The sequence below is a fragment of the Ornithodoros turicata genome, chromosome 9, assembly GCF_037126465.1.
Source record: "Ornithodoros turicata isolate Travis chromosome 9, ASM3712646v1, whole genome shotgun sequence".
In the NCBI taxonomy this organism is placed as follows: Eukaryota; Metazoa; Arthropoda; class Arachnida; order Ixodida; family Argasidae; genus Ornithodoros; species Ornithodoros turicata.
Genome location: NC_088209.1, coordinates 25,813,135 through 25,839,980, shown reverse-complemented (window position 1 = coordinate 25,839,980; position 26,846 = coordinate 25,813,135). Strand labels below are relative to the sequence as shown.

General features: G+C 46.1%; 3 protein-coding genes across 5 annotated transcripts; 2 read left to right on the top strand and 1 right to left on the bottom strand.

The window, feature by feature from the left end:
- The first annotated feature begins 236 nt into the window (after positions 1 to 236).
- Positions 237 to 7,925, top strand: LOC135368461 (F-box only protein 7-like). Its single transcript, XM_064601747.1, has 10 exons — positions 237 to 412; positions 888 to 1,050; positions 2,256 to 2,430; positions 4,312 to 4,395; positions 4,504 to 4,599; positions 4,667 to 4,719; positions 5,633 to 5,759; positions 6,687 to 6,727; positions 6,794 to 6,941; positions 7,724 to 7,925. The coding sequence occupies exons 1-10, from the start codon at positions 408 to 410 to the stop codon at positions 7,864 to 7,866; spliced, it is 1,035 nt and encodes a 344-aa protein (XP_064457817.1). The 5' UTR covers positions 237 to 407; the 3' UTR covers positions 7,867 to 7,925.
- Positions 7,926 to 8,361: 436 nt separating this feature from the next.
- LOC135368458 (ras GTPase-activating protein-binding protein 2-like) lies at positions 8,362 to 22,483 on the top strand. 3 transcript variants are annotated; one of them, XM_064601744.1, is made up of 9 exons: positions 8,362 to 8,451; positions 9,667 to 9,803; positions 10,830 to 11,133; positions 11,670 to 11,843; positions 14,056 to 14,278; positions 16,422 to 16,717; positions 16,925 to 17,152; positions 21,041 to 21,103; positions 21,165 to 22,483. In XM_064601744.1, exons 2-9 carry the CDS (start codon positions 9,709 to 9,711, stop codon positions 21,387 to 21,389), a joined length of 1,608 nt encoding a protein of 535 aa, XP_064457814.1. In that variant the 5' UTR covers positions 8,362 to 8,451; positions 9,667 to 9,708; the 3' UTR covers positions 21,390 to 22,483. The 3 variants fall into 3 exon arrangements, with proteins under 3 accessions (XP_064457814.1, XP_064457815.1, XP_064457813.1); XM_064601745.1 differs by having other exon boundaries at positions 8,428 to 8,504; positions 16,928 to 17,152; XM_064601743.1 differs by having other exon boundaries at positions 8,428 to 8,504.
- LOC135368460 (alpha-(1,3)-fucosyltransferase 10-like) lies at positions 21,622 to 26,839 on the bottom strand. The gene is made up of 6 exons (XM_064601746.1): positions 26,504 to 26,839; positions 26,396 to 26,438; positions 26,181 to 26,320; positions 26,001 to 26,126; positions 25,197 to 25,480; positions 21,622 to 24,366 (listed from the first exon to the last, which is right to left on the bottom strand). Exons 1-6 carry the CDS (start codon positions 26,663 to 26,665, stop codon positions 23,715 to 23,717), a joined length of 1,407 nt encoding a protein of 468 aa, XP_064457816.1. The 5' UTR covers positions 26,666 to 26,839; the 3' UTR covers positions 21,622 to 23,714.
- Between the last annotated feature and the right edge of the window lie 7 nt (positions 26,840 to 26,846).

The window sequence follows — 26,846 nt, the reverse complement described above, 5'->3', positions numbered from 1 at the left end:
CAGCTTCACGACTTCAGAGCTTCAGAGAGTCAATACGGAATCCGTATCGACATCACTAATCCAATACGGGCTTCGGCGGCGACGACGAGTGTGTGAACATCACTAAGAAAAGACTGGAATATTGGTGGGGAAGAAGTTATCCCAGAGCCCTCCTCTAAAATCTACGGTAGATTAGTCCTGACCAGGATTCGCAGTTACGAACTGCTGAGTCCGCCCGATACAAAGGGAACGGTCCCAAGATCATCATCATCATCATCACGATCCGGGCGAGCTGCGAAGTCATGTGCGCCCGTTATGCGCAGTCAAAATTATTATGGAAATAGTGATTTTTCACCACGACACATAAATGACACATCTTTCTGACGCACTATTTTGAAGGATCAAGTGGGACACACTTTTTCTTCACGATGAGGTACGTGCTGGACAGATCACCAGGTTTCGAACGTTTCGGTTCGGACGCCTGGGATCGTTGCTTGTGCGCGAAGCAAATCCAAATGCCGTGTGTAGCTACTGTCACGAACAATAACAAAGTTTATTTTTATGATGGTGATAGCCACAGGCGATGTTCTACTCCATTACTCGCCGTAATTTCGTGAAAATATCACGATGAGCGACACAGTGAAGACCGGCGTCCTACATTGTCCAGAAAAGTTGGTTGCGCCTTCAGGTCAGAGCGTTGGTGGGCTAGATTTGACCATGTAATTTTGTACTCTCACTATTCCGCTAAGTGTTGCCCGTGATGCATTGTCCATTCCTTGGAGCACTGTAGAACCCATTATTTTTGCGTGGAAAAATGTCCCCGAGTCTTATCTTTTTTGTCCACACAAAAAAGCGTGAAGTGTGGTTGTATACGTAAGAAACGATTCTACAGTACGCACACTTGACAGGGACGACAAGCGGCCTCAATACTGCTACCAGGTGCAGGATTTCACGGTGCCACTCCCCAAACAGTTGGAAGACATGCATGCAACCAGCAACATCGACAATTCCAGGGAGGCGTTGGTCTTGGTTGTTCATGTCCTCATGAGCGAAGTTGATTACCAGGCAAATGTACGTGCATAAAATGAGCTTGAAAACAGCTCTCATCAACATGTTGTCGCCAGACTCATTTGGTTGTACGCTGTAACGGCGTAGTACAACGTCCAAAGAAATGAAATCGGTCTTGCGTTCGATCACCCCGTAATATTTTATGCAGAAAAATGAGCACATCTGGCACCTGCACAGCTGACGTTCTGTCTGCATACGTCTGCTCTGTCTGCATACATGCAAAGTTCACTTTCCTAGCTTCACGCGCATGACATTACATGTCGGTGCCGTCCAGAAGGGCTGTGATTTTTTCCAAAGGAATGATGTAGCATCCAGAGGCAGATCCAGGATTTTTCTGAGGGGGGTGGGGTGGGGTGTTCGATCTTGGACAGCATCCTGCTACACTACCTAAGGTCAACTGAAACTCTGTGCAACAACAGAAATTGAGGGATGGGGATATCTGGATCCCTCCTCCTAGATCAACCCCTGGTAGCAACATAGCAGCCATAGCTGTCATGGTCGACTCTATTTCTTACATTTGGCACTTTCACCACACTGTGTATTTATAGCACTCTTGTAAATACACTTGTACTATGATACTAGGCCGCTCTGAAAAATACTATATGCTCGTTCCTGATATGTTGCCTGACAAATTACACCTCCCCAAAAAAGTTCTGTACTCTTCACTTGACAAGTTCTCGTACGCCGCAACATTTCTTTGTGTTGCGTCTCGCACCTCTGTCACAAAATACGTATCAGAGCCGTGTGCCGCGAAACCATAATCACTCGAGGCACGTCGTACAGTAACACAATACAGGCTACTCCATATGCATTTTGTGGGATCCGTCAATGATCTCTTTCTGCTCATAGGCAAAATGTTGTTACACTTGTGCTGCCACCTGCATAATGTATTTTTGCCATACAGCATTTTGCTGTCTGCCTTTCTGTCTTTCTTTCTGTCGGCCTTAATAATAACACCGGAAAAAATGTGGTCTTGTTCCCGAGCGCGATTACAGCAACCCTTGGAGACATGAGGAGATCTTAGTTGAACAAAATTATTCTGTTTGTTTAACGCAAGGACTTTGTTCATTTACCATTCCCCCCAGTGCCCCCAGGGTTGCTGTAATCGCGCTCGGAAACGAGACAGAATTTTTTCCAGCGTTATTATTAAGGTTGACGGGAGCTGTACATGACCTGCTAAGGAACCGAGTCGTCTTTGGTTCTCGCAGGGGTGGAGAGAACGTTTGACTGACAACAGTGTTGTCGAGCACAGCGTTCAGGAGACCCTAAGCTGGCGTCAACCACAGAATGTCCTCGAGTTGGTTTACAGACACCCAACATGCCTTGAAGCGTCCTTCACCGTCGTCTTTATATCTCTCGGGCCTAACAATCTCGTTCTCCATGGTGAGTGCCGAGAACCAGGACTATACTGGACGAATGTGGACGTTTAGGTGACTTAAAGGGACAGGTCGTAACTGTGGGCTGGTTTCCGAGATTAAAGTTGCATTTCACTGTGAATGACATTTAAGATTTCATATGCAAGATTTTGTTCGACAAGACCTTGGCTTGGCTTGGCTTGGCAGAGCAAAAACCGACAGGTAGCCAACTGTGGAACCGTGGCAGCGAAACTGCTTGCTATAAAATTCAATTATTAAGAATTTCGTATTAACTTCATTTAAATATTTTGGACAGTGATAATGAGCGTCATAGAACGGAATGTCACAGAGTTTCCTTAGACTTGGTTTTGGTGCGGACTGTCGCATTGAAGCCCAATGTTGTTAATAAAATATAGTATTACTATTCCTGCTGAAATGTTAGTGCTAATATAAAATGCTAATATTATTGATGTTATTGGTTGTCTTATTAAAAGGCCATTACACGTTGTGACAAGGTTCAACCGAAGGTGAAAAGATTGTCCGACGTATTCTTGTTCTGCCATCAGGGATCCCTTAGTGCTTAGTGTGCTTTGAGGGACACACTGAAGTGCACTCAGTAACAGCACCGTCCCTTACTGCAACTCAAGGGTGTGCCGGAGCACCCTCCAGCAGCCCTTGAGTGTCCCAAGTGAGCTTCAAATATGGCAAAGGATTGGGTAAAGGTCTTGTCTTGTTGTCTGTGCTGAGTTGTCTATGTGTGTGCTCAGGTTTGCCATCATGGAGTTAATGTACCAGCTTGCCTGCGTCTACGCAATCTTATCTGTCTTGTTATTGCAAGGTTAACGGAAGAAAGTCAGATTATAGTGCATGTGCCCGTTTACAGCCGTATTCTCAATTGGCCTTTTATCTCTGCATCGAGGATCCCCTCAGCTCCCCTTTTGACATCTTACTCTCTTCTGCATTCCTTCTTTCTCTTGTCTCATCCTGCTTGCGCATGCACTTAATGCTGGGAATTACTGGGGAAACTAGAGGAAGTCCTCTCCTGACACACTTCACTGGAGAGGTTCCCTAGGCTGCACCTAGAACCCGATTCTCCCTTCCCACCTGCGAGTGAGGGTTCTCCGACCGAGGAGCCTTTGGCAGGGAGATAAGGGGTGGATCCAGAATACAGTGAGGACACTTAAAGTAGCACAGAAATTATTTTTAACACCCTGTTTTCTTCCTATAAAACTGTTAAGTAGGCCAGTAAGATGCACCATGCGAAGTAATTCACACCACAGAGTCATAATTATCGCAGAAATTGAATTTAAAGTACTCCGCAAAAAGTGACCATGCGCAACAGTGGTGGAGAGCAGTACCAGCCTGTAATTCGTCTGGAACCTTGCGCTGACACTATAAGGAGAACGCTCGCTGATTGGTCTAGAGAAATGTTGTCTGCTACTCCGCTGTTGTCTGCTACTCGGCTCTTCGGGGTTCTGATAAAGCCTTTCTCCTTGCTCCTTGCTCAGTAATGCTTCGGCCGCTCCTTCTATCCCCAAATCTCCGGGAGAACTGGCAAAACTGGTTTTCGGCGGCAAAGGGACAAGGTGCCGACCCCCCCTGACCGGCGAACCAGAACGAGTTCTCCTTATAACGTCATCGGTGACCTCTCCTCATACCTTCATACCTTCATACCTTCCTCCTCCTCATTACACCCGGAGTGACGAGTTAAGGGTGAACGCGTGGAGCAACGTTTACGTGACTTTTTTTTCTGGGAAACTAATTGCACACGTGAAAACCTTTAACGCTATTCAGTAAAATGACACACCCACTTTCATCAGACGTCTCAATCTGAAAATTTTTTGGATGGCCCTCTGTATACTCCTTTAAAGGGGTTCTTATTCGTAGATGTTGCGGTATATTATTGCAGGACTGGTATCGGCTGATGAGGAGTCTGAAGGCTTCTCTCTGGGCCTCAGAATTTCTGACTTTGTCCAGAAGACCTTCCTTTCGGGTGAGTTTTCTGTTTCTATTTTTTTTTTTTTTTACACACGTTAACTGCACCCGGTGACCTCTCAATGCCCTATGTTTCTAAAAAAATTTACGTGTCTGGCGCACTTAGATCCAGAGCCAAACAAAGTCTACCGGAACTTGCCGACACTGTCGAGGACGGTGAAGGACGGAATATCCCTTCCATTGTTGGGATGGGCTCAAAGCGGTTGGTGCCTAACTGTTCTTTCTGGTTGCGGGTCTCAAATAGTGGTTCATTTTTTTTGTCCAAACAGTGTGCAACGTTCAGCCTACGTTCGGATTCCTGACGCTGAGTTCTGAAATTCAGGTACGCTTGCCAAAGTACATGCACGAGCAGACCTTAGTAGAGCCTGAAGTTTTCTGGAGATATTTTTTCCCCAATTTGAGGGGTGAAAATTGGGAAAATCGACATGTGCTCAAAATTCGTGTGAATTCGGGTGGAAAAAATTCCAGTCTGCTAAATTCGGGGAGAAATTGGGCTCAGTTACTCAAGCTAACTGTAGTGGTTTGGTACAAACTGTGCATTTGCTGCCAAACAAGTATGTTATACCCCTGTCACACGGGCATTTTCGATCCTGCTCGACCGAACCTGCTTGAACCCAATGCAGATCGGATGGTGCTACACGGCCGCTTCCAAGCAGGATCGAACTTTGATCCTGCTTGACTCAAGACAGTTCCCATAACAGGATTGAGAATTTCGAGACGGCTCGACGGCCGCCATTTGGATCCTCGACCCCGGTGAACTGTCATAACTTAAGGCGGACATGCGCGCGAAGCTACAAATGATGCTTACATTGATGCGCATTGAAAGTGGCCGTGCAGCAGCGTCAAAACTCGAGCGTGCTCGGGAAGTTCGATGCAGATCGGATTCGAGAAGGATCGAAATGCCCGTGTGACAGGGGTATTAGTGCATTCCTACAGACATCCCAGTTAGGGCAGTTTGACGGGTAAAAATTGGATTTCACCCTAAAGAGGCTACCTTCAATTTGAGGAAGAATCGGGTAAAACCCTAAAACTTCAGGCTCTACTTATTTGGTGTGATTGGTGTGACAATGGTGGTGTATATAGTTTCATGGCCAGGTATCGTACGTAATGAATGCCCGTATATGCCTTTAATGCCGGTAATGCCCGTATGGGCCTTTAAGGTATAATAAATAAATAAATAAATAAATTAAGAAGCTGTAGCTTTCAGTCAATAAAACGTACGCATCAATCTCCAGTTGCTCATCCTTGGCTATCTGAGCGTACGGGACCTCCTGGCGGCTTCCCGAGTCAACGTTGACCTGTACCACTTGACGGCACATCCTGCACTTTGGAGGAAACTCTTCCTCAAGCATTTTCCATCAGGTAAAGTTTCTTTGGGAAAACAGCTGTGCAACTGAGTGAGCGTCTGCGAGAATGGAAGCAAAGTTCTGCAGTCTTCCTGTGAACGGTCTGAATTATTGGACATGGAAATACATTAGCTCTATGGGACGTCTAACGGTGCCAACAATTTTGTCTGGAAAATTGACAGATTTTTTGGTCTGTGGCTGTAATTGTATTCCACACATGTTTGGCATAGCTTGGGAGTTGGACAAAGTTTTGCGACCACTTTAAAGGGGGTACTAAACAACTAGCCAAACGTTCCCCAGTTAGCATATGGCATGAAAGAATGTGGCTTACAATATCAAAATATCTCATTCCTTTAGTTATATTTCCAGAGCAAATTTACAAAGAAACACCTGTGGTCACCCCGATCTCTGTAGTTCACCCCGGGAGAAAGCCTACAACGGAGACTAATTCCGTACAAAGACCATACTGACTTGCACCTTGTGTGAGGCCAGGGGCTGCATAGTATGTTGACTGGGTGTCATGCAGTACTAATCTTCAGTAGCCAACTTCAAAAGTGGGATATGCCATTCACAGCTACAGTGCTGGACAAAAGTTTACGGAGAGAAACTGATGTTCTGAGGCTGGAACACATAGAAGGGACAGATACAAACAAAGCCTCAAATTTCATCTTTCGAAAGTTTACGGAACATGCTCAGGCGCATTCCTTCCTCAGACTGGTACCGTACAGACTTGCACATGTCTGTAAGTCCGTATGGTACCATTCACTGCTAGGACGTCACTCTGAGGAAGGAATGTGCCGGAGCATGTTCCGTAAACTTTTTTGTCCACCACGGTACCTAAATTCGCAATTTTTGTGTCCACACAAAAACTCAAACGGTTCCACGCAAAAAAAAAAAAAAAGACTTGTTCAGTATTGTATAACATGTCAACTTGTATGTCCAGCGGAGCTGTCACAGACAGAGGAAGTGGTTGACTGGAGGGAAGTAAGTGATGAAATGAAAAGCGTTTCCATGGATCATCCACAAGGTGCTACCTTCTCTTTGTGACAGAGGTACAAGAGGGAATACCTGCAACGTAAGGAGCATCGCGAGTGTGTTGTGCGTCTTCTGCCTCCACCGCCTGCTCTGCTCCGCCCGCGGCCCTTCATTCCCCCGCTCATACCTTTCCTGGACGAGTTTGACCAGCGGGGCATACTTCGTAAGTGAACCATTGCGTCCAGGTTACAACAGCGTGGGTATCATGAAACGTGCGTCTGGTCAGATGAGTTGGTACAGTGCCGGACAAAAGGTTACGGAACACACTCCGGCGCATTCCATCCTCAGAGTGACACGCTACCAGCGAATGGGACCGTACCGGCTTACAGACATGTGTCTAGGTGACCCAGTCACCTGTTTGCAAGTTCGTATGGCACCATTCGCTGCTAGCGTGTAAACTTTTGTCCAGCATTGTACCAAGAGGGGGTCCAGGGGTGCAGTGACCCCCCAGAGCTTCGAGGTCACTCGTGAAAATTATGCACTCTTTGTTCATAGTTCGTCATGACTTCTCTCAGATGTCATCATAATATGAACCTGTGAACAGCCGCACCATCCGTAGCTACCGTCTCCAGGAAAGGAGGTGAGGGGGGTTGCATGCCTTGCTCCCCCCCTCTGGGACCACTTTGCCCCCTCTTGGAAAAAATCCTACGAATGCCCATGATTGCTAGTGTTTGTGGTCCCTGAGCTACCTGCTGGAGAAAGTAACTGCTACCAAAGAAACCATCTCAACTCTTTCTGTTTATACAGGCTTACCCTCACAATTATATTTATGCACGCAAGCATTAGAACAACTTGTGGCAAACTTAGGAAAGTTGTGCACCATGCATTGGAAATGCTTTTGGCATTATAGTGCGTTATGTGCAGAGTATTTTTCTGCTTGTCGACCTTCCTTGTTTCTACCAAGTATTATATATATCCAAGGAAATCTGTTTCTCTTTTACCCAGCACGGCCACCTCCTCGCTTCCTGCCGCCCCACATACCGGAGTTTCCTCGCCTCCTGCCAGATCCAGCACTTCCGAGGCCCCACTTCAACCGCTTTGGACTTCCGCCCCACCAGCGGCTTGGTCCGGGCTTTGACTTTCTGTGATATACGCGATGAATCCGCACAAAATGAGTGTGCAAAAATAATAAAAGATCTGAACACTTCGTTCTCTTTTGTGGATTTTCTTAAGAAATAGTGAGTTAGTTGGCTGCATTTTATTTGCCATTGTCATTTTAGTGGAATATCCAGTTTCCAGTGTATTTTATCACAAAATGCAAATTGAGTTTAGCATTTCCTGCTGGTGCTGTATCGGGAATGGGGAAGATGTACTCAAGCACCCCCTGTTCCAGCGCAGGAGACTCGCAAACGGAGGAGGGGGGACGCAGCAGCTCACCAGCGATTAAAAATATTTTTCAAAATCGATAGCTGTGAAAGATAAATGATACGTGGTGGTGCAGTGAACACCACGTGCCAGATGCTCGAAATAAAAAAAAAAACGCCTAGAAATACGCAGTGGATCGGTAAATTTCACGCCTCACTGCCTTTGATGAAATATGACCCAAAATACCAATTAAATTTCGCGCAAAAACAAAAGAAAAACGCAAACATAACGCGCCACCAGGCGGAGATGTTAGAATTTCGGCTTGCGATCGACGGGGTTCTTGGTTTTAGCGACAAAATCTGACCGGCGTGAGTGGATTTTGATGTTGGTTCGCTGGTGTGGGTTGTTGTTGTTCCTGAGTGTATGTGTCTTTTGGCATTCGTTAGCGTGTAAGAACGCTCGGGTAACGTATCGGGCGAGGAAAAGATTGTGGTGAATGTGTGCATGGTGCATTTGCTTTCATTTTGCAAGGGGGAATAGGCTTAACCCTAACGTCATGCAAGCGCCTTGTGTGATGTGATAGTTTTTCTTATGTAATCATATACGGCTATTTGATAAGGAATAGACCGTTACTAGCTCCAGCATAAAGTGCTGTAAAGTTAAAGCTCGAAGCTTGTTTTGTAGGTTCTATAACGCGTTAACACAGTTGGTCGTCTATCACAAAGAATGACGTAGTTCTCGTTTAGGAGCTTTCCTGCGCTTACTAGCAGGGAATACTGGCTTTATCAGCACATCCTAACGTAGATGTCACCTTAGTAAGCGTTGGTTGTGATTTGCTACGGCTATTTTGCACTTTGAACTAACTGCGTTGCCGATACTACATGTGCAGCGTGCTAATGGCAAAGTGCATGCTCTACAAGATTCGGTTTCCCTTTGTTGGTGCTCCGAATTCAGGTTTAACTCTGCACTTTTATACCCATATATGGATATTGGGATCTCCGTGCTTCTTGCACGTTGGCTAGCACGCTTTTTCTGAATATGAACGTTCACTGAAATGCCTGGATGCCCCAATAGCGAACCGCTGGCCCAACCAGTCGCCCATGCAGAAGTCGAAATACAAATTTTACTGCGCTGCTGAACAATATCATGCAAGAAGGGTTTGACCCGTGAGAGTTATAATAACGGTTGCGCAATAACGCAGGGCCCGCAATCGACCAGCACAACAACCTTATTAAGCGTCAAATGAAAATATCTGGTAGCAGATTTTTTTTTTTTTTAGTGTGTGTGTGACTTCGTGCAAGTTTAAAAGCGATACCCAGTGAGCGACCACTGTTTTTCCCGCCCTATTGCTAATCCTTTGTTGGATGAAAAAAAAAAAAAGGATATATCCAGTGTCACTAGTCAGATTCTGTAATGATGAGGTAATTTGCGCCTTACGCCTAATGGACGGACAGCGCCTAACGTCCACAAGGTCCAATGGGTGTCGTGGTGACATTTTGACTCTGAGTGTTTTCTCTGCTTGCCAGAATCCCATTTTGAAGGTTTTTTAACAGCATAGTGAGGATGCTGCTTTTTTCTTACAGAAATAGCTTCCATATCCAGAGCCTTCACTTGGCCCTCAAGACATGGTCATGGAAACGCCAAATGCAGTCTGTATAGGGCGAGAGTTCGTCCGACAGTACTACACGGTGCTAAATAAGTCACCAGAGTGCCTACACAGGTGCGTAGTGTTACAGCTAGCTCTGACAAAAAGAGCGCTGTACTCATGCTTGTTGACAAGGTTGTTTCTTCATTTTCAAAACTTGTGTGTTCATGATGGAAAGTAATTGTTCTGAGGCTGGAATGTACAAAGGGACGAACACAAAAGTAGAGCCTGAAGTTCTGAGGAAATGTTTGTTTTCTCAATTCAGGGTGTAAAAATAAGGTAAATAAACATGTGCTCTCATGATGGGAATTGATGTTCTGAGGCTGGAACACATAGAAGGGACAAATACATACAAAGCCTCAAGTGCCTAAGAAATTAATGATGAAAGAAGGAAGTCACTGAAAAGCTTAGCCAGCTGTAGGACTCGAACCTACAGTCCAGGGCTCTACAAATTGAGCTAAGCTAACACACCTCCACAGCGACTTCCATGGGAGCGTCATCTGAAGGGACAAGCCAACCACTCACTCACTCATCCCCCTTTCACTCTTACATGTTCTCTCACTCATCTCTATCATCTTCCTAACATGCTCTCAATTCATGTGAATTCGGATGGAAAAACTTTCCGTATGCTATATTCGGGGAGAAATCAGGCTCAGTTGCTCAGACTGGTACAACCGGTGATGTAACTGTGTTTTCTGCCAAACAAGTTAACGTGCATTCCTACACACGTCGCAGTGAGGGCTATTTGACAGGTAGAAATTTGGTTTCACCCTGAAGAGGCAACCTTCCACTCGCAGTGCAAATTCAGGGGAAGAACCGGGTTAAACCCTAAAACTTCAGGCTCCAAACATAAGCCGATTGTCCGTTCACCCGAGGCATCCTATGATGAAATAATTTGCGTCCTACGCGTAGCGGACGGACAAATGCCTGTTGTCCACAACTGTCCGCGGCGATGGTTGAAGACTGCTTTATTTCTGATGGAAGTCTGGACATTCATTCGGCATAACAACAAACTTGTTCTTATTCAAGAGCCTCGATGTGTTGACCGTCTCTCTCCTCTGTGGAGGGGATGCCAGGAGTCACGATGAAATGCCATTTCAGGTTCTACAGCCAGGACTCTTCGTTTGTGCATGGGGGCTCGGAGAAGACCGAGAAGGGTTCATGTGTGACAGGTCAGCAGGACATTCACTGGCGCATCATGCAGCTGGACTTTCGCGATTGCCACGCCAAGATACGTCAGGTGGACTCTCACTCGACCCTCGGAGACGGAGTGGTGGTCCAGGTGACGGGGGAGCTGTCCAACGCGGGCCAGCCCATGCGTCGCTTCATGCAGACCTTTGTGCTGGCTCCCCAGACGCCCCGCAAGTACTATGTGCGCAACGACATCTTCTGCTACCAGGACGAGGTGAGAGCTTTGCAAGCGTTGTGCTGTGCGTGCCACATTTTGTTTGGGACTTTAATTTTAATTATTAATTAATTATTAATGAAATATTATGAATTATAATTAATTATTAATAAAATGTTATTAATTATAATTAATTACTATTAATTAATTTATTTTCATTAATTTTCTGGGGGATTAAAATTTTAATGGGATTTTAAAGATAGCTCGCTCTCCATTTTTCTGTATGCTCTGCTTGTATCAGTACGAAAAAGAACAGTCCATATGCAAAGAGCAAGTTCATTAATGAGCTTGAGGGATGTGGACAGTGGTGGAACCACACTGCATTGCCCCGAAGGTTGCACCCACAAAAGCTCTCGTGATGAAGTAATTTGCGTCTGAGCTGTATGGATGGGACAAATGCCTGTTGTCCGAAACATCTGTGCAGTCCTTGCAGATAGCTTTCTTCTGATGGAGCTTTGCACCCGTAACGGACGTAAAACTAGGTGGGAGCCGTTCTTCAGGCCCTGATTGTTGCTGTTACGCTTTTGCATTGCCAGGTGTTCACGGACAACGAAGACGAGAATGGGGACGAGGCTGTGACGTGCGTTCAGGATGGTGGGGAGGAGACGTCTGCGGCGGAAGAGGCTGTTCCCCACGAGATGACGAATGGGGTGCCCCCTTCCCCTTCATCCCCACCGCAGGCTGCTACGGCTCCTTACTATGAGCAGCAGGTAGCCGTCACATTCTGTAACTGTCTGGAGCTAGGCAATGAAAATGCAGGATTTATACCTGCGCTCCGTACGGTGCTCGCACGATTCGTGAACTTTGACGGACCTACTAACCGGGAAAATTTTGCCTGCGTCATGTTCCGTGACAACCTAACGGCTGCTTTCTCGGAGGATCTCCGCCAGCAGGGAGCGTGGAGGCGTAAGAGAAGATGGTGGACGCCAGGAATAGGGGGATGCTGACTCGCGTTCTATTAATGTGAATATTTTATGTGTTTGCTAGGGCTGTGCGAATAGTGATTTTTGGGTTCGAATCGAATACGAATCGAACAGTAAAATCTTCTAATAGTAGCGAATCGAATAATGTCGAATACCACACAAAAATGTGTGCTTATTGCTGAATAGTAAGCAAAAGCTTGCATTGAAACCTGGTGCTCAGTTGTAGTTTGTGAGGCTGACTGCGAACTATATACACATATTTCATCGATGAATACGTTTGTGCTAGAATTGTTCTGAAAATTCTAATTCCAGACATAAAGTAGCTTGGCTGTGTGACTAAATCCCTCTTTCTATGGCGTCATAACTGGTCCACCCAATGCTCAAAATAATTAAACTAACTTAAACATCCCTGCCAACATTTGCTAAAGTACTTCTCAAAAGTGGCAATTTTCAGTGATCCCTCAAATCGCACTTTTAAACCATGCCTGCAACCCCGCGGCACTGGCAGGAGTGTAAACTAGGCTTCGCCTGAAGCTCGGAGACATGAGGCGACGCCAACTTGCAGGATATCGTCAAGTCCGCACGCACAAAACTGTAAAGTAAGCTTCACCTAACACTCAGAAGTATGAGGTGAAGCCACCTTGCAAGATATATTTGGGGCGCAGAATTGTAAAGTAGGCTTCACCAAACGCTCAGAGGCATGAGTTGAAGCCAGCTTGCAGAATTCAGAATGTATTCGATAAAATGTTATTCGGTTCGAATACGAATAGCGCGGTACCGTTATTTGGTGCGAATATCGAATATTCGCACACCCCTAGTGTTTGCTTTAAAAGCAGGAAGATGTGGTCTTCATCTTCAGCTGTTTTTGCGGCCTGAACAATGTGCAAGCAACAGTATGGAGCCTGCAGGCACACTGCGTTCCAACTCTGAGGAGTCATGCGTCCCCTATGCCATTTACCTTTAGATTTGCGGGCAGGTTGACCCGTAGGAGTTAATTTGTCCCGAAATATTATTGATAACCTCCGTACGTTGGGTTTGCATGCAGCTCGCTCTAAGGAATGTCGGCCAATCATTGGCATACCATTTGGTGCGCAGTGACTTAATCGGGCACCGACGTGGGCCGGTCAAGTTTCTCCCTGCGATACTCCTGCCGCCGCTCACTATGGCACGCCCACAGGCGCATTAACTTTGTATAATTGTAGCGCAATCCATTAATTCGAAATCTCTTAATTTTAGAGTCGCGGCTGAAGAAACTTAAGTGCCGCAAGTGCGTATAACAGATTATTTTCTGTCTGGAGTAGCTTTGATGATTGCCTGTAGATAAATATTCTGAAAAAAAACTAGCCTCTCATATTTTTTTCATCGCGCGACAGCGAACGTGACGCGTCTCGAATGCATTTAAAATTGTATTCGACTTAAGCAGGAAAAGAAATTAGTTTGTCATCTACATACGCCGTTGGAGATAAGTGGACACAATAGCGCGTCAGGAGGAATACCACCGCGCAGTGTAGTGTCATGTGGCCAGTCTTGACAGCCATACAGAAGCAGAGCACGTATGATAGGTTTGATTATCTCGCGGAAGGTTGAGCATGACTTCTCTGTGTCCAGCCATCCTGTCTGCGGTGCACTAATATTTTGAGATCTGACGGACTATATTTCTTTTCCTTAAGTTGAACACGACTATAGCATGCGCTGCCACGGCATCAAGCCCCCATTCACTCCATCTCCCTTTAATTTGAACTCCGCTTCATTCGAACAAATATTCGGTCCCCTTCGAGTTTGAATTAACGGGATTGCGCAGTACTTCGTTTGAATTCTTTCGTGAGTTGAACGTTTCGCTTGCCATACTTAAAACTGCAGTTGTGTATCCAGGTACATCTCTTCTCTCAAACAAAAACCGGAAAAAGAAATTGTTTCATAGCCAGTTTAAGTAATGCATTTAAGGTGTGCGTGTCGCTAGCCCTTGTCCGGCTACCTGAGGAGGGTCTCATTCCTGCAGGAACTGGTTCGGAATGGGACGTCCCAGACAATGGAAGTGCTCTCTGCCCCCAGCGCCGGAGTGCAGCAGGCAGGCCACACAACAGCTGATGTGACCTCACCCGTTCAGCAGCAGGTTGTGCTGAGTGATTCTTCTCACGAGGTAGCTGCCCAGCCCTCCAATTGGGAGGAAGAAGAGCCTGCTCCCGTTGCCACAACGCTGGCGTCTGGCAACACCAGTCAGAGTAGGTTACTCTCTGCTCTACGGGTGCGTTAAGTAGCCGAACCTCTTTAGGCGCACCCAAACGGGGAGCATCAGAGACCCGGAGCGGCCAGTTAACAGCGAAAGAAAAGACTGAGAGAACGCAGTGGCTTTATTTGCACGACAAATGTTTTGAGGACGTTTTCCCGCAGCAGCAAACGAGACGTGACCGACGGAAATTTGTAGTAGACTCCATGGGAGCAATTTTCGATGAAGGTGACTGCTTGGTGTGAACATGACCAGTGAATAACCGCAGACATCGGTATGGAAGCTGCCCAGTGATAGAAAAGCGTGATGGCAGCCGTAGAATAAGGGAAGTTTCCCGAGATGTGAACGGTTGGAAACATAGTACAGTTGAACCTCTCAATAACGAACGTCGATTTAACGAAATCCTCTGTTTAACGAAAAATTTCCGTTGCACGAACGCATCCCTACAGACGCCAATGTATTTTTGCATTCGATTTAACGAAATACAATCGTTTGGTCACCTCTATTTAACGAAATCTCTGGGCTCTTCTGCGCGTGTCTTTCCCCTTCACCACGAAGAAAAGGAGGAGAAACCTTCCCTCTCTGTTGTCCTTACGCGAGTTTTCGTTGGTTACTTCGGTTGTCACGTGCTGTAGGCACGAGCGTGCCGACATGTGCGTCTCTGCCGCCGGTAATCGTTGCGCCGACGCTGTTTCGAAACCGGCGCGAGGGTCTCTTCGCACCTGTTTTCGGACAAGAAAACACGCATTGCTGACATCTCGCGAAGTCTAATTTGCTTGTGTTGATGAAGACGACAGTACGTTGCGGTTTTGTGCCTTTTCATTACTTATTTTTGTTCGCGCCGCTGATGCTGACGGTGGTAAAATGGGCATGATGCCGCTGCCGTTCAAGGTTCCATCGACGCAGACGTTTACGTGACATGTACCAGTTTCTCGTTCTTTTCAGCAGTGTACGGTTGTGTGTATGAGTGCAAGTGAACCAACCAAGAAACTTCGATACGCGATCGCGTAGGAGGAAGCAGTCGAGGTCATCCGGAGTTACGAAGGTTATGAATGCTCAGAACGATATTGTGCACAAATTACGCATTACCTAGCGTTATGTAATGAATAAAGCTTGATATTTTGTGCCCTTCTTACCTTAGTACCTGTTTTATGACAAATGACGTTTTGCGGTACGCGCGGCGCTGGTAGTGCGGCGACCATCTTTGTTTAACTTGGCGTGTTCCATTTAACGAATATCTCGATTTAACGAAACAAAGAGCCAGCATTTACAAATTCGTTATATAGAGGTTCAACTGTATGTCTATACTTCGCTTCCAAGCGTACCATTCCAACTAATCGGGAGTACTTTTCTGCCAGCCGCTTGCACCTGGTCGATCGCACACTCGACAGGGAATACGTCACGCCAAACATTTCAAGCCCCCAAGCACTTGTAGTCTGCTTAGGTGCACCCATTTGAGATGGGAGTGCGAAGAACTCAGTGTCTGACTCTCCCGTGTGCACCACGTGTGTCGCGTTAAGCGAGCAGAGTATAAAACACTCGTGCTCCGGAGTGCCTACTTAACGCACCCTATGCATGTGCAACGACGAAATGTGTTTTTTTACGTTAAAGTACCACTGTGGGACTAAATGTGTTCTCAGAATTCTACCGAATTTGCCATTGCGGTCTACATGTCTCTGGCTATGTTCTCCCGAAATATTGTTCCTCTGACGTGGAAGTATCATAAAATTAATCCCTAGCTTTGAGAAGTATGTCATCTGCTACTCGTCTGGCAACATTGCTCCTCGAAGTCAGTCTCCTCACGATAGCTGCTTGGTAGTCCTCCAATGTGGGATGGAGACTTGGAAGGTGCGCACATTGTTGCTAGGGGACAGGCACCGGTGATGTCACCTGCTTTTGGAGAACCTGGAGCTATGAAGTTTTTGTGGGTTCTTTCGAAAATCTGTGGAAGTGGTCATGTTCACTGATGGCGTTTATACTTTCGCGAGTACTTGAGCGAGGTTTATTTATAATATAAAATCAGATAAATCCATTGTGTAGTCCGTGGTGTCACGTTAACTGCAAGATTGGCCTCTATCAACAACAGCTTCCCTTCCCGCTGACATCTCGTTCTTTTTATCTTTTACCCTCAATTTCAGCTTCTCAAGAGGCGAAGACATACGCAAACATGGTGAGCAAAAACTCTGCACCCGGTTTCACCTCTCTGAACCAGACTCCCCCTGCGCCATTTGGTGGTGCCATCCACGTGACGAGTGCCCCTGTCGCCTCGTTGCCCCGCTTCACGGGAGAGGTGGTGTCTGGGGGGCTGCCCCCCAGAGACCAGCCACCACAGCAGCAGAGGTTTGTGTCCGGAGCGGCGCGGACGCGCAACCGCGGGGCCGGCATGGGGCAGACGCCTCCGAGGCGGACGGAGCAGCAGCGGGAAGTCAACCAGGTGAGCAAGGAACAGCGCTATTGTCTGCGTGGCCAGGTTTCTGTAGCGTGTCCTATTGGAACCGTATATTTTCTGCGCGTTAAAATTTCATTCCTGCACGTCGGGGCTAGACAACAAATACAATACGAAATTTGTATAATCGAGATTCTACTGTATGTGCGTGGAGCTTGGCTTCACTTGATCTCTGCCTTTTTTTGGCAACAACAGCAGCAGCAGCAGTCATCGCCACCTGGCGGAGATGAAGGCCTGGGAAGTCTTGGGGCGCCACAACGAAAGACCCAGTACCCAGACACACAGCAGGTGTTCGTCGGAAACTTGCACCACTCGATTCGTGAGGACGAAGTGAAACAGCGCTTTGCAGAGTTTGGCAAGGTGCTTGAGTTCCGCATCAACAGCAAGCCCAATGCCAAGATGCCCGGTGGAAAGGTCGTGCCGGTCAGTACACCTTGTATTATGCCTCGTTATGCCAGTTGGGTTTTACGGTTTTTCTGCGACTTCAAGAGGGAAAATGCGTGCATGAAAGTAGGTGTGTATATTGCTGTAAACGACGAACGAAATTGTTCTCTACTTGCTAACGTATATTTGCCAGCTTCCATAAAATTTATCAGGATTATTGAGCGCAGCCTATTCACTTTATGCAGGTTCACTTCGTTATGAAGGTAGAGGTGCGCGAATTTAGAAAAATTTCCTTTCCTATTTGCAAAATTGATATTCTAAAAAAAATTTAATATCACAGCAGCTTACTACAAGCTGTTGCAGGTTTTGTGCTTTAAAATGTATGTTGCGGTGACGGCGACAAACATGAAGAGTACAGCAGCTTCAAAGTGACCTGCAGAGCTTTTCAGGTTGTTGCACTCGTCTGCGAATGCGTTGCCACACGTTCGGTAATTGCAACCAAAAACTACAGTTGCCGATCGATAAATCGCACTCTCCAATTTTTCGGGCAAACTGTTGGCACCATCGAACGCACCATAGTACCAGTGTACGTTTGTGTCCAATAATTTGGACAGTTCCTTACAAGACGTGCTTGATTATTTGCGCTTGTCTCGCTTCGTACTGAATGGTTTCAGTGACAATTGCATGAGCGCCGAAACTCCATCTGAACAATGCGCTCCGGTGCCAGATATTTCGTACTGTGTTACGAAACGGAGGTAATTCCCCACTTGGCCTATGCGCGGAAGTGCGTGCCAAAACAGAGCTCTGCTTCAGTTGTGTTGCAAGAGCCAGTCTTTCAGTACGTTATCTTCAGCAGTGATTATGTTTGAGTATCTGAAATACTGGAGTGTTGTCCTCAACCTCAAGTGAGGATATCTATGATCATACTGCAATAGATGTGTTTTGCAGAGGCAAAGACTCACATTCGTTGACAATTGAGACTAACGTGACTTTTTGAGCCTCCGCAGCGTTAGTATCAACGTCGTCTTTGGCACTGACAACATAAAAAAAACGTACAAATGATGGCAGGAATAGGATGTTCATGCCTGCTTGTCGACGGCGGCAATCCTTCCTACAGTGACTACACTGATGAAACCGTACAAAGATGGTACTACACTCACTGAAATTTGCGGTGATATGTTGCTGCACGTTCGCGTATAGATACCTTCCTTTATGCTACTTTGCCTTTAAGCTATTTTGAATGTTCTGGATGAAGGCTTTTGAAATAAAGTGGATTTGTGCCAGTCACTAAAGATTCGGTCAGCGACTGTAGTATGTAGTTGTGTACAGCCTCCATTAAAGGAGTATTAAAATGCAAAAACAACTTGTTCTCAGATGAAAGCTCGAGTTTTAATAATGACCATGCAGCTGAGATTAATTTACTGGCGGTGGCGGACAATTGGATCTTCAAGTTGTAGTAATGGCGGCAGCCAATCATTCACCATAGCATATACTTGCATGTACTGTCATGTATCTGTGCGTTTCTAACATAGTCTGCACATGGTCTTGTACACGTAGCTGGTTCGGGCGCGATGCTGCGTTTTAAAAGTGACTTCCTTAACTGCCATTGGTTAGATAATGAGAAATGTCCGGAGCATCAAATTATTCGTAAATCTCGCCAGCAGTTGCCAGGGAATGACATTATTTCGTTTTAGTGAAACCGCTCCGCAGTGGGGCACGCATAATCGGTAGTGCAACTTCCCGATGCTTGCGGGGTGGTGCCGAGAGAAGAAAGTGTTCACGACGATTTTCATTGTGACTTCATAACTGAATGGAAATTCTGAGTAACAACACCCACTACGAAATGACCACAGCCTTTAATGTAATTTGAAATGAACTTGTGGAGTGCATTTTAGTGCCCCTTTAAAGTCCACTGATGACAAGCAAAACTGTGGTCTGTGACAGTCTTGTCTCCAGTACAGTCGTGGCTTTGTTTGATTGCCAAGTGAACTCTGAACATTCGTGCGAGACCTTCAGCTCGCTTAAATTCGTGTTGACTGTTGAAATTTTGTTGTCGATGTGGAGCTTAACACCTCCTTTCACCATGCCAGTGCATGCGTAGCCTGACTGAATGACTCACTGTATCTCGAACGCATTTTTCGAGTTTTGATCTGAGGTAGTGAGTTTTTGCGCTGTCATACTTCAAATTTTAAACCAATAACCAGTGATATATGATTAGGGCCCTCAGTTTTCGGGTAAAACCCGATAAAGCCCGTTTTTACCCCCCGATTTACATCAAAATAGGTCGGGTTTAACCCGATAAAACCCGTAAACCGGGCTTGCGAAAGTGCAAACCAAGGACTTGAGCCGCACACGCGCGAACTACGGCAATCGCGCGACCGCTCCCGACTGCGCCGCGTTACGACGGGTGAAGTAAACAAAACACGTCTGGTTTGGATTTGTGGACGCTTGCATGCAGGTCCGATTTCTAGCGTGAAAAATTTTCCTTTGGTAGGCGTCACCATTTGAAAGTTGGCTTCACCTAACACTTCCGTGTATTGCGGTTAAGCCCACTTCAACGAATTCCTAGTGTTGCTTTAAGTGTTTGTTTGTAGATTTAGCAGAACTTTTCGATTCATTTATTTGTGTTACGGGAAAGCCATCTCTAACCTATGACATCATACACTTTGTTTAGTGATATATTAGGTTAGATTAGCGCAGCTGTGGCAGCTTGCCTCGCACTCCCAACTTCATCATCGAAGCGGCCATGGCCCTATTAATCTAACCTAACTTCACTAAGCAAGATACAGAAACTCTCACTAAACTAACCTAAGACTTCATCAACTTGGTTAGTTCAGTGATAAGTTAGATTAATGGGGTCATGACAGCTTCCCTTGTCCCTCAAAATTCATTTCAATAATGAGGTGAAGCCGCCTTGCAGATTGGCAACGCCATCCAATGTAATGCCCTGGTTTCGTACCAAAAATGCCCTGTGTTTTTCACACCTGAAGAAATGTAGTCTGCTACGTGAAAGCTTGTGTCAGTAAGTAAGTTGAAAACTTCAGTGTTAGATTTTTGTACTGTTAATGCTTTCCTTGGATGTCGACGAGACCCTTTCTTGTGCTGTTACCAAAAATAGCAAAGGAATCAGGAAAAATCACGCTAAACAGCGAAGAAACAGAGTTAAGCAAAGCTCGGCGTTCCTTGAAGTGGGTTTGCCCGCAATACACGGATGTGTTAGCCAAGCCAGAATGTGAAACCAACTTTCAAATCTTGTAGGGAGTATCTTGTATCAGCAAAGTACGCGGAGTAGTAAACAGGATGCAGCAACAGCCAACGATATACGAGGCATACTAACGCGAGCATGCTCTCAACGATCATCGATGGATGATGCTTTACTGAACATGCAACTTATTCTTTCTATAAACAGGGGCCAGTGCAAGCCTTAGTGGTTATACAGTGAATTATCAACCAGTTTCTTAATAAATATTCTTTCATTTAATTTCAACACTCCACAGACCGACCGCTGTGGCGTCGCTCATGATCTCAGTTGTCTCGTGATGTAAACCCCCAATTATTAATTAATTTCAACACATAATTTTTTTTTCACCCGAAAATACATCACTTCTCAGTATATCACCCGATTTTACCCTGTTTGGCAGGTCCTGATTTTCAACCCGATATTTACCCCCCGATTTTCACAAAAAATAAAACCCGAAAACTGAGGGCCCTATATATGATCATTGTGGGAGACCATTCGAGGAGACTGATGAGAGGCCTTTCCTCATTGCCACAATCCTTGAAAAGAAAAGCGTAATTAGCTGTATGAGTGTAACCCTTACTCTGTAAACATCTGACAGAGTAGCATCTTGCTTAAGCCTGTGCTCAAAGCATTGTAAGGACTTATATTCATTTTATAACATTGGCCTTCTGTCCTTCCCGTGACAGAATTGCGGCTTTGTGGTTTTCGACAGCCCCGAAGCAGTGCAGGCTGTTTTGGAAAAAAACAAGGTGAGCAGCCCTCTCTCTCTTCAGTGGAACTCCTCGTTAACAGTAGCCATCTGGTGTGCAGGAGATCAAGATTGGTGACCATCGCCTCAACGTAGAAGAAAAGAAGACTAAGCAGCGGCTGGCCGAGACTCGCGGAGTGGCCCCCTTCTCAGTCCCTCCCCAGCGTGGAGGAGGCAGCGGAGGAAACACGGGGAGCGCCGGCGGTCGGGGCCGAGGCATCGGCGGGCGCGGGGGCACCTTCTCCCGCGGGTCACGCAACGCTTCGAGCTACGTGGCCAGACACTGAACGCTGCCTGCCGGATTCCTCTTTTTTGCCAGTCCAGATTTGTGCTCGTTCCCTCTAATCAACCAAAACGAAAAAGATGCCCCCCCATTGTTTTTTGTTTTGACACTCTTGTTCACATTCGAAGGTGCTCCTTTGCAAACCCGCTGGAGAACGGAGCAGCCAGGAAGACCTATGGAAATGGAAGCTTTTTCCGCACCGGTCGTTTACCCCCACGTCGCCCACACAAACCCTCTTCTTTTTTCTTTTTTTACCCCGGACTGCGCATCGTGCTCCCCGTTGAGTGTCCCAAACTTCCTCCGCTACGTGCATTTGTGAATGCGGTGGAGGAACTGACCCTTAACTTCCACTCCTCCACAAATGGGACGTGCGTTATAGTGACTATTTATTCACGAGCTATATTTCTTGTACATATTCCAAACGTTTAAGAAAAGAAAAGACAAGATGAGTTAAGAGCTGGATCTCGGAATTCACGCGTTGTTTGGGAGACACCCGGAAAGGAGAGCGCTGTGTGTCGGCGGAGTCTGCTTGGTGAGCTCTGCCACACACTCACCCCACCACCACTCAGAATCATCCGAGGGCGTTTTTTTTTTTTTTTTTCTTTTGACCCGTTCTTGTGCGGTCCTGTACAGATCTACAATTCTCTTATTTTTTTGCGAGATGAAAAGCGTCTGACTTCCTTTTCCTCCCCCCCCTGCACCCTTGCTGCCACCAACCTTCGTAGTGCACTTTGTTCTGCCAGGGAAATGTGCACGTTTCCTGTCCTTTTTTAAACAGTCTTTCGGAGAAGCACGCACATGCGTGTGTGTACTATTCATTGTAAATATGGAGTGCGTCAGTGACTCAAAAGCAGTAGCGCCCCCCTCCTGTTTCGCGGGTGGTGCCCTACGTTAGTCCTTTTCTTTTGTAAACACTCTCCCGCCCCCCTTTTCCTCAAAGAGTATGCTGTTTTTCCATCATCATCAGCTGTTTTTATATGAGAATGGTAAAAAACGATGATTACTTCATAGCTGTAAGTTAAAAAGAAAGCAACCAATCTAGTGTGAGAGAGAGAGAGAGCTTTAAAAAAAATAAAAACTTGTGCGACTGAAAAACGTGCTGCTTGTGTGGAGTGCTCTCGTACTTAACTGGTACTGGGAAAGGGCGAGTGTGGATAGCATTGACATGGTAATCCACATTCTCACGATACCAGCGCATGTAAGGTCTGCCATCACATCCGCAGTTGAAATTGGTGCATCTGTATCCGCGCGGATATTGGGTAGATATGCACAAACGATTATTGCACTTGTAGGAAAATACACGTGGCACAAATGGTAAACAACGGGTTTGTTTCCGGGCATGGAAACCGGTGTTCTATGTATGTTTTATGGAAAAGTGTCTGTTTAGTTTCTGTTACTACAGTCAAACTCCTTTACAACGAAGCTCAGGGGACAGCAAAAAAAGTTCGCAGTAAAGGTATTTTCGTTAAAAAGGATGTCCATTATTGGACCTATAGGCTCCAGCGGGACCGCAAAAAAATTTCGCTGTAGTGGTATTTTCGTTAAAAAGGTGTTCGCTATAAAGGAGTTTGACTGTACTTCCTTGACTGACTCATATTTATTTGTGTGTTTCCATTACCACCATTGTAGTTTTCGTTTCCATAAGATTTGCGCTTTTTTGGTGGTTCTGTTACGTTCCAAAGGGGACTGGGTTATTGAACTCCCAAGTCATCTATGGTGTTACCACATGCGTCATTGCTTGTTTAAAGACTGCTAAATAGTTTCACTGTTGGGACCGTTCTGAAGAGGACATGGACATAGTGCCACATCCGAGAACGCTTTTAATGCATTGCGCATTCTGCAGGAATACGTGTACAAATCGTTTCCACAGCTGCCAGGTGCAAGTGGATTTAGAGAGTGTGTCCGACACAGAACATTCCGAAGGTTCGTGGCACGTCGAGTTCTCTGAACAAGTGCACTGTGTGTTGAGGAGGATGTTTGGAGGTTTCCCTTCAATCACACAAGTAGCTCATTGCCAGACAAATATGCGTTGCTCAGCAATTTTTCTGTTTCTTGATACGACTGTGGGACGTGCAAGTCTGACACAACACGCTTTTGACGTGGTAATGTGCGTATTTGTCACAGCATTTTTGTTCTGTAGGCAGGGGGCAGTGTACCACTTATGCAGACCAATGCAAAGGTTTGCATTGCTTGAATGTTTTTGCAACTGCACCACTACAGGTCTACCTTATGAGAATGAGCAGAAAGTAACAGTAATTTCGGCGTGTAACCATTTGACCCTTTCAATGCCAGTCTGTTTTAAACCAACAAAACAGGTTTTAAGTAATGGCTAATGCATGATTTCCTGCATTTTGTTTTCAAAGTCTGTATCTTTGAAATGCATGTTGCGAACAAGGAAGTGGTCGAGTGCCTGAGCTTCAAAAATGGCCTGTTTGTACCGGTCATTCCACCAGCTGGCCTTGCCCTCCTTCAACAAGCTTTTCGGGGCATCGCAGCTGTAGTGGCTTTTGTCGGCTTGGAATCTGGCCGTGGTGTTGGCCCTCCTGTGCCACACCCTCTCACACACGAGGCACTCAAATAATTCTACAAAGTTCGGCTTCTCCCGTTCGTTGTTCACTCCCCAGGTTCTAGCTTGAAGCGTAGCCTTTAGCATCTCATTTGCCACTTCACCTCGATTCTTATGCATTAGGAAACTGTCGTACGTAGAGTCGTTGCGATCAATCTCCTTTAGCCTTTCAGCAAGTTGGCGAGGAGTGCTGTAGTTCGCAATCAAGATTGAGCTCTGTAGTCCATTCGGAAGCCAGTCTGACACGGAAGGGGATCCCGCATACACGGGGACAGATCCCACCACAAGGGGCCTCCACAGTTTTTCTGTGATGTAGTCGTCCGCGATGGCGTTCTCGATTGCCAGGTGAAACTTGTAGCGTGCCAGGAGATGCCAGAAGCGTTCGTCATCCATGGCTTGCATTGCGTCACTCAGCCTGCATTTGGGAGAAATGAAATTTAAAGGAACAGTTCTAAAATGCAGTGGCGAACTTTTCAGGTCCGAGCCATAGATTTACTATATCGGGAGAATCTAAAAAAAAATCCTTTAAAATTTCCGTGAAGGGTACAAAACGGCAGTGAAAAGGAATGAAAGGTTTATTGGGCTCCGAACAAAACTGTAATGCGTGCAAAACCACTTATATGGGATTATAAAAGCTGGTTATAGAAGTTTGCTTCGTAGCATAACTGTATCCAGCAAAAAAATTCTCCAGGTTGGTTATCTAGGCATAGTGCTGTTTATCTTGTACTTGCCTACAACTGACACTGTACGCGCAAACAACACAAAACGTGTAGAGCGCTGAAGCGACTGAAGGCGCACACAGCGCCACTACTAAACAGAGTTCTCCCCACACACGTTTTGGTGCTTTGCATCCATTTCTCCCGCTCCCACACCTCTTAACGGCAGCAACCACACCAAATAATTTTTACACGCAACCAGTATTCTGAGTAGTTGTGGTTTACTATATCGGTACATTGTGCCGTAGAAGGTGTGTTAATTCAATTGGGACCAGTACTTGCATTTACAATAACCGGGATTTTTACTAAAAGCGGAGTTACAATAACGGGGTTCTACTGTATGTACCGTGCCGTTTGGCATTGTCTCTCTTGAAACACCTCGATTGACACCCGAGGGAAGGGCATGATTATTGTGCTGGCATTATGGGATACCATCCTATGCTTCCACGCACTAAGGATACCAACCTATCAGCAGTCTGCCCTATTTCTTGAGGTAATGGATTTTGCACAAAAACAAAGAACCACTTACTCGTACGGCAGGTCTGCATTGTGGATGCATTTTCCGTAGGAATCCACAGCAATGTGCTTCATGAGCTCCTGGACATAGGCATCTCGTTGGATGGGAGTGTCGCAGTCCGACTGGACATAGGCCACGGGAGCCAGGTTCTGGTTGCGCGTTGCCCAGTTTTTCTCTTCCGTAGTCCGAAAGAACTTCTTACTCGCAAGGTCGTCTACACCCGTCAGGTACTGAAGCGTCAGGGGTAAGTCTGAATTTCTTCGGAAGGTAGCCGTGTGGTTGAACCATGACATGACCTGTGTTCCACAAGAGGAAGAAGCATCAGTCAGTTCCTCAATTTTGAGAAGTACAAACTCTGACTCTGTCCTCATGAGAGGGCTGTCTCCTGTGGCCCTTGATAACGTAGGTCAAGGGTTCTAAAGCTGGGTTCCAGAAAACGTCTTGAGACTGGTTCCGTAGCCAGTCATCTGCTGTTATATAATGCACGTAAAAGTATCCACACAACGCATCTTCGCACGTGCACTGCAGCATGCACGTTTGTGAGGAGGAATCCCAACGAGGAAGTTATACACACTTTTTACTGTTTATATACTGCAAATACGTTAAGTATAGATTACAGTACGGTAGTACAGTATTTCGGGATACGTTGCGATGTGACTATTAACGTAAAAATGTCTGGAGAAGCCCAACCCATCCACAACAATCATGCACCTGGTTTCTGCCAGAGCAAGAAATACAACGAAACTGCACTGGGAGGGTCCGTCTCACGAAAAACCTGTCCATGAGAATGAGCCACACTTTTACTCAAATTCTTACACTGGCCATGCAGAATAGGAAGTTATTTTTCGGCGATTCTTCGTGAAGCAGTGCCCAGTCATGTTGGATGTTTCTAGGGAGAGGGAGGTCACCCACGCTGAGCTCGCTTCCGTAGAACATAACCGCCTGGAATAGGTTACAGAGCCAGGTAGAATTCGTCACATTTCTGTATTGTCTTACATAAAGGTGTTGATGGTGTAAAAACCGCCTGTCTTCGGTAAAGTAGCACCGATGCTTGCCGCATTTCCGGGACTGTCCGGCTTGCTTCGTGAACGGAGTCCACCACAGGACGACCGGTTCCTCGATACTGGTGATGTTATCTATAACACAGTAAGGGATATGACATTTGCATGTTATTCAGTACGTATGACGGGAAAGGCCCTAAATCGACTTGCCAAAACTTTCGTGTTGTAGTCCGCCAGTTTCGGTTTCAAGTAGCTGTCAAAAGAAATGGCATTCTGTTCGTGAAGCACTATTCAAGAGCACAGTCGCATATTACTTACTGGTCTTATCGTGAGTTTTAAGGTGGCGCATAGCAGCATAAGAAACGCTGAAGTTACAGCTAACCTTCCCCAAAATCGTTTCAAATTGCAAGAAACTGGACGAACCACCATCACAACTTTCCATCCTCGTCGCCATACCACCGATGGTATCGCGCGCCACATGTGGTGACCATCATAAACTTAGATTTCTGCGATTTATTCAAGAGCTTCCTGTGTGCTATGTGCTATATGTGACTTGACTTACGCTGTACCTTTCGCTAGTGTTACTACAGCATATGAGAAAAGCCGCGCTTTGAAAATTAACAACGATAGCTGCTTATCGTTTCTGCCCTGGGCCCCTGGG